Genomic DNA, 7,500 nt, shown 5'->3' with positions numbered 1-7,500 from the left:
CGCTGCGCCAGCAGCTGCTGACCTACGAGCGGGAGAGAGAGCGGGATAGAGAGAAGGAGAAGGAGAAGGAGAAGGAGAAGGAGGAGAGAGAAAAGATGTCCTACCCGTCCATCCTGGAGCAGCAGATTCTGGCGTTGGACCGGCAAATGTTGGAAAAGCTGTCCTCCACATACAATGAAGCGGGTAAGAAAAGATGTCATGAAAATGTGTTTTTCCAAGATAATAATGCTGCTTTAATTGATTGACTGTGTAAAAAAACAGGCTTCGCTACACACCATAAAGGAATGCCTTGAGCTGTGCCAGTCAGCTACAGACGTGGACGCTGCACGTGTTATCATATCGTTTCTCATTAGCATGTAGGCTAACCTAGCGTGATGTTGCCGTTGAAAAGTGAGCGTAATGTTAATGCTTACGTAGCGATGCTAATGTTGCTAACGTTTGTGTCCTTTTAATTTTATATTTATTTATTTAATCGAATGTAATATATGGCATCTAATGTAATATGTGACATAATCATAAATATTAATAATAATAATAATAGATTTTATTTGTAAAAAGCACTTTACATTGAGCAAACATCCTCAAAGTGCTACAGTGTATTAAAAAAAACAAAACAAAAAAAAAGATAAACATAAATAAAAATAAAAACTAGAACTAGCACGCATATATCTAAAAAAAAGGCTTTTTTAAAAAAGAAGGGTTTTTAAGCCTTTTTTTAAAAGCATCCACAGTCTGCGGTACCCTCAGGTGGTCAGGGAGAGCGTTCCACAGACTGGGAGCGGCGGAGCATTCATCTATTGTAATGAATGGCATCTATTGTAATATATGACATATACTGTAATATATGGCATCTATTGTAATATATGGCATATATTGTCATAAATGAGATCTATTGTAATATATGGCATATATTACAATATATGAGATCTATTGTAATATATGATATCTATTGTAATATATGGCATCTATTGTAATATATGGCATATATTGTAATTTATGGCATCTATTGTAATATATGACATCTATTGTAATATGTGACATAATAATAAATAATAATAATAATAATAATAATAATATATTTTATTTATAAAAAGCACTTTACATTGAGCAAACAACCTCAAAGTGCTACAGTGTATTAAAACAAAATTAAAAGATAATAAAAATTTAAAAAAAATAAAAACTAGAACTAGCACGCATGTATCTAAAAAAAAGGCTTTTTTTAAAAAAAAGAAGGGTTTTTAAGCCTTTTTTAAAAGCATCCACAGTCTGTGGTGCCCTCAGGTGGTCAGGGAGAGCGTTCCACAAACTGGGAGCGGCGGAGCATTCATCTATTGTAATGATTGGCATCTATTGTAATATATGACATATATTGTAATATATGAGATCTATTGTAATATATGGCATATATTGTAATATATGACATATACGACATATATTGTAATATACGGCATCTATTGTAATATGAGATCTATTGTAATATCTGTCATATATTGTAATATATGACATCTATTGTAATATATGGCATATATTGTAATATATGGCATATATTGTAATATATGGCATATATTGTAATATATGACATATAATGTAATTTATGAGATCTATTGTAATATATGGCATCTATTATATATATGACATATACAACATATATTGTAATATACGGCATCTATTGTAATATGAGATCTAATGTAATATTTGGCATATATTGTAATATATGACATATATTGTAATATATGGCATTTATTGTAATATATGAGATATATTGTAATATATGGCATCTATTGTAATATATGAGATCTATTGTAATATTTGGCATATATTGTAATATATGGCATTTATTGTAATATATGGCATTTATTGTAATATATGGCATCTATTGTAATATATGACATATAATGTAATATATGAGATCTATTGTAATATACATATATTGTAATAAATGGCATATATTGTAATATATGGCATCTATTGTAATATACAGTATGTCATATATTGTCATAAATGGCATATATTGTAATATATGGCAGCTTAGATGAGCTTGGACCGAGCGAAGCTGCCAGCGTTTCTGGGTGTTGTTGATAAGTGGCTTTAGCCTTGCATAGTAGAGTTTTAATTTGCACTTACAGATGTATAAAGTTAAAGTACCAATGATTGTCACACACACACTAGGTGTGGTGAAATTGGTCCTCTGCATTTGACCCATCACCCTTGTTCACCCCCTGGGAGGTGAGGGGAGCAGTGAGCAGCAGCGGTGGCCGCACCCAGGAATCATTTTTGGTGATTTAACCCCCAATTCCAACCCTTGATGCTGAGTGCCAAGCAGGGCTCCCCTTTTTATAGTCTTCGGTATGACTCGGCCGGGGTTTGAACTCACCACCTACCCATCGCAGGGCGGACACTCTAACCACTAGGCCACTGAGTAGTTACTGACAGTGTTTTTCTGAAGTGCTCCTGAGCCCATGTGGTGATATCCTTTACACGCCGATGTGGCTTTTTGATGCAGTACCGCCTGAGGGATCCGAGGTGCGTAATATCATGGCTTACGTGCGGTGATTTCTCCACATTCTCTCAACCTTTTGATGATATTACGGCGCGTTGATGGTGAGTCCCTAAATTCCTAGCTTGGTTGAGAAATGTTGTCCTTAAACAATTTGCTCAGGCATTTGTTGACAAAGTAAGGGTTTCCCACACATTCATTTATTTGTGGCGGCCCGCCACAAAAGAATTACGTCCGCCACAAATTAAAAAAAAATAAAAATAAAATAAAATAATTTTTTAAAAAAATATTTTTTTTTTTTTTTTTGTCCTCTCCAGCTTCTCAGGCAAAGCATATAGTTGATGTAGATGCCCATATCTGCTGTTCAGATTTACTTTACAAAAGAGAAGTGTAGGATACTTCTCTTGTTGCCTTATTTGTATTTGACTTTATTAAATGTATTTATATTAGAAACACAACATGTGTATATAACAAAGGGTGCAAAGTCTGCAGGCAGTAGGAAACACATGGTTAAGTGTAGGGAGTAAAACTGATGGCAGTCTAAAGTTCAAGATTTTTGGAGCTCTTTGTTCAGTTTTCTGTTTATTTGTTACTGACTGTGGCAGGACACCTCTGCCTCTGTTTCACTTTATGTTGCTGGTAAATAATATGGTTGTAGTAGTAGGCTAAAGTTCAATTATTTAGTATGCACTAATTAAAGGGGCAGAGCTTTGAGACATTTTAGCTTTTATATTTTTATAAGATATATTTTTTGTAAGAACCACAATTAATAAATATATTTCAGTGAATAACTTATTGTTCAAATCTGTATATAAATATGTACATAAAGTGTTGTAATTATATTGTAAAATGGATGGATGGATGGACGTTTAAAACAAAACTGTTATTATTAGTAAGTATACATTTTTTGAGCCTTTTTAGAGAAAATCAAATCATTGTAGTAAATTATGCAAATTACTCGATGATGTCATGGTGACCACGCCCGTAGCCACGCCCCCACCGCCACAGGTATCTTGGCCGTTTATGGGAAACACTGAAAGTTTGTTTGTGAACGACTGAGCATTTTATACCCAATCATGGCACCCACCTGTTCCCAATTAGCCTGTTCACCTGTGGGATGTTCCAATTAAGTCTTTGACGAGCATTCCTCAACTTTATCACTCTTTTTTGCCACTTGTGCCAGCTTTTTTGCAACATGTTGCAGGCATCAAATTCCAAATGAGCTAATATTTGCCAAAAAATAACAAAGTTTGCCAGTTGGAAGGTTAAATATCTTGTCTTTGCAGTCTATTCAATTGAATATAAGTTGAAAAGGATTTGTTGTATTCTCTTTTTATTTACCATTTACACAACGTGACAACTTCACCGCTTTTGGGGTTTGTAGTTTGTGGACGTGGTGGAAGGATTGTGTGTCTGAAGGTATTTTCACATGACAGGAAAACACATTAAAAACACTTCTCTAGTTCTTAGTGGTGTTTTTCCCCCCACTCTTGTCTTTGAGTGGACTATTGTTGGCCAGGGACTGTGTGCAGCCTTGCTTGTTCAGCTGTTTAAATACCAGCCAATCTTCTCAAAGCTTGTAGTGATTATCTCTGGAGGAAGGAGTGAGAAGAGGGAGAGAGAGAGTTGAGGATGCAGTGAGGTAAGAGAAGGGTCAGATTAAACAATATGGAGTGTTCATAGGGGACATAGGGCAGGAAGACATGCCACATTTAGAGTAAAGACGAGGGTGATGACATCCATTGCTTTCGGTCTCCCCTAGAGGGGGGGGGGGGGGGGGGTTACCCACATATGCGGTCCTCTCCAAGGTTTCTCATAGTCATTCACCGACGTCCCACTGGGGTGAGTTTTTCCTTGCCCGTATGTGGGCTCTGTACCGAGGATGTCGTTGTGGCTTGTACAGCCCTTTGAGACACTTGTGATTTAGGGCTATATAAATAAACATTGATTGATTGATTGATTGATTGAACATGACAAAAGGAGGGGCAGCATGTTTGACTGACATATTCATAAATATTCCTGACAACCTTATTTTGGGGGTTATTACAAAAGAGAATACCTCTATAATGTTGGCGGTTTATTATTATTATTATTATTGATTGCTTGATTTGATTGCCAGTTCCAAATTGAATTGAAAATCGTTGACCTTTTTTGAATAAATGTTGGACAATGTTGTTGTTTTGGTGCTTTCATAGAAAACAACCCGAAGAAAGACAATGGTTGGCCAGGTGTAAATACACTGTGATTCTCAAACTGTGGTGCACGTACCACTAGTGGTACGCCAGCTCCATCTGGACCAGGGGGCGGCAACCCCAAATGTTGAAAGAGCCATATTGGACCAAAAATGCAAAAAACTAAATCTGTCTTTAAAAGTCTTTTATAAGTGTTATGATGAAGGCAACCCATGATGTAAGTGTCTATATTAGCTATATTAGCCTACTATCAAAATGACTTTAAAAGCTTATATAAGAGTTATAATGAAGGCAACACATGATGTAAGTGTCTATATTAGCTATATTAGCCTACTATCAAAATGACTTTAAAAGTCATATATAAGTGTTATAATGAAGGCAACACATGATGTAAGTGTCTATATTAGCTATATTAGCCTACTATCAAAATGACTTTAAAAGCTTATATAAGAGTTATAATGAAGGCAACACATGATGTAAGTGTCTAAATTAGCCTACTATCAAAATGACTTTAAAAGTCTTATATAAGTGCTATAATGAAGGCAACACATGATGTAAGTGTCTATATTAGCTATATTAGCCTACTATCAAAATGACTTTAAAAGTCGCATATAAGTGTTATAATGAAGGCAACACATGATGTAAGTGTCTATATTAGCTATATTAGCCTACTATCAAAATGACTTTAAAAGTCGTATATAAGTGTTATAATGAAGGCAACACATGATGTAAGTGTCTATATTAGCTATAATAGCCTACTATCAAGATGCCTTTAAAAGTCTTATATAAGTGTTATAATGAAGACAACGCATGATGTAAGTGTCTATATTAGCTATATTAGCCTACTATCAAAATGACTTTAAATGCTTATATAAGTGTTATAATGAAGGCAACACATGATGTAAGTGTCTATATTAGCCTACTATCAAAATGACTTTAAAAGTCTTATATAAGTGTTATAATGAAGGCAACACATGATGTAAGTGTCTATATTAGCTATAATAGCCTACTATCAAAATGACTTTAAAAGTCTTATATAAGTGTTATAATGAAGACAACACATGATGTAAGTGTCTATATTAGCTATATTAGCCTACTATCAAAATGACTTTAAAAGTCTTATATAAGTGTTATAATGAAGGCAACACATGATGCAAGTGTCTATATTAGCCTACTATCAAAATGACTTTAAAAGTCTTATATAAGTGTTATAATGAAGGCAACACATGATGCAAGTGTCTATATTAGCCTACTATCAAAATGACTTTAAAAGTCTTATATAAGTGTTATAATGAAGGCAACACATGATGCAAGTGTCTATATTAGCTATATTAGCCTACTATCAAAATGACTTTAAAAGTCTTATATAAGTGTTATAATGAAGGCAACACATGATGCAAGTGTCTATATTAGCTATATTAGCCTACTATCAAAATGACTTTAAAAGCTTATATAAGAGTTATAATGAAGGCAACACATGATGTAAGTGTCTATATTAGCTATATTAGCCTACTATCAAAATGACTTTAAAAGTCTTATATAAGTGTTATAATGAAGGCAACACATGATGTAAGTGTCTATATTAGCTATATTAGCCTACTATCAAAATGACTTTAAATGCTTATATAAGTGTTATAATGAAGGCAACACATGATGTAAGTGTCTATATTAGCCTACTATCAAAATGACTTTAAAAGTCTTATATAAGTGTTATAATGAAGACAACACATGATGTAAGTGTCTATATTAGCTATAATAGCCTACTATCAAAATGACTTTAAAAGTCTTATATAAGTGTTATAATGAAGGCAACACATGATGTAAGTGTCTATATTAGCCTACTATCAAAATGACTTTAAAAGTCTTATATAAGTGTTATAATGAAGACAACACATGATGTAAGTGTCTATATTAGCTATATTAGCCTACTATCAAAATTACTTTAAAAGTCTTATATAAGTGTTATAATGAAGACAACACATGATGTAAGTGTCTATATTAGCTATATTAGCCTACTATCAAAATGACTTTAAAAGTCTTATATAAGTGTTATAATGAAGGCAACACATGATGTAAGTGTCTATATTAGCTATATTAGCCTACTATCAAAATGACTTTAAAAGTCATATATAAGTGTTATAATGAAGGCAACACATGATGTAAGTGTCTATATTAGCTATATTAGCCTACTATCAAAATGACTTTAAAAGTCATATATAAGTGTTATAATGAAGGCAACACATGATGTAAGTGTCTATATTAGCTATATTAGCCTACTATCAAAATGACTTTAAAAGCTTATATAAGAGTTATAATGAAGGCAACACATGATGTAAGTGTCTAAATTAGCCTACTATCAAAATGACTTTAAAAGTCTTATATAAGTGCTATAATGAAGGCAACACATGATGTAAGTGTCTATATTAGCTATATTAGCCTACTATCAAAATGACTTTAAAAGTCGTATATAAGTGTTATAATGAAGGCAACACATGATGTAAGTGTTTATATTAGCTATATTAGCCTACTATCAAAATGACTTTAAAAGTCGTATATAAGTGTTATAATGAAGGCAACACATGATGTAAGTGTCTATATTAGCTATAATAGCCTACTATCAAGATGCCTTTAAAAGTCTTATATAAGTGTTATAATGAAGACAACGCATGATGTAAGTGTCTATATTAGCTATAATAGCCTACTATCAAGATGCCTTTAAAAGTCTTATATAAGTGTTATAATGAAGACAACGCATGATGTAAGTGTCTATATTAGCTATAATAGCCTACTATCAAGATGCCTTTAAAAGTC

The 7,500-nt window shown here is 33.3% G+C and overlaps 1 protein-coding gene across 2 annotated transcripts in view; it reads left to right on the top strand.

Annotated features, from left to right (window-relative positions):
• ppm1lb (protein phosphatase, Mg2+/Mn2+ dependent, 1Lb) overlaps positions 1-7,500 on the top strand; it is a 123,334-nt gene that overhangs the window by 100,467 nt on the left and 15,367 nt on the right. For both annotated transcript variants that reach the window (XR_009827411.1, XM_062059891.1), the window contains exon 2: positions 1-183. This exon is cut by the window's left edge and continues 37 nt beyond it. Coding sequence is in view for 1 of the 2 variants with exons in the window: in XM_062059891.1 (XP_061915875.1) it covers positions 1-183 (183 nt within the window). In the remaining variant the exon portion in view is untranslated. The remainder of the gene's footprint in view (positions 184-7,500) is intronic.

Source organism: Entelurus aequoreus, linkage group LG10 (genome assembly GCF_033978785.1).
Source record: "Entelurus aequoreus isolate RoL-2023_Sb linkage group LG10, RoL_Eaeq_v1.1, whole genome shotgun sequence".
Lineage (NCBI taxonomy): Eukaryota > Metazoa > Chordata > Actinopteri > Syngnathiformes > Syngnathidae > Entelurus > Entelurus aequoreus.
This window is presented reverse-complemented; position numbering and strand designations above follow the sequence as displayed.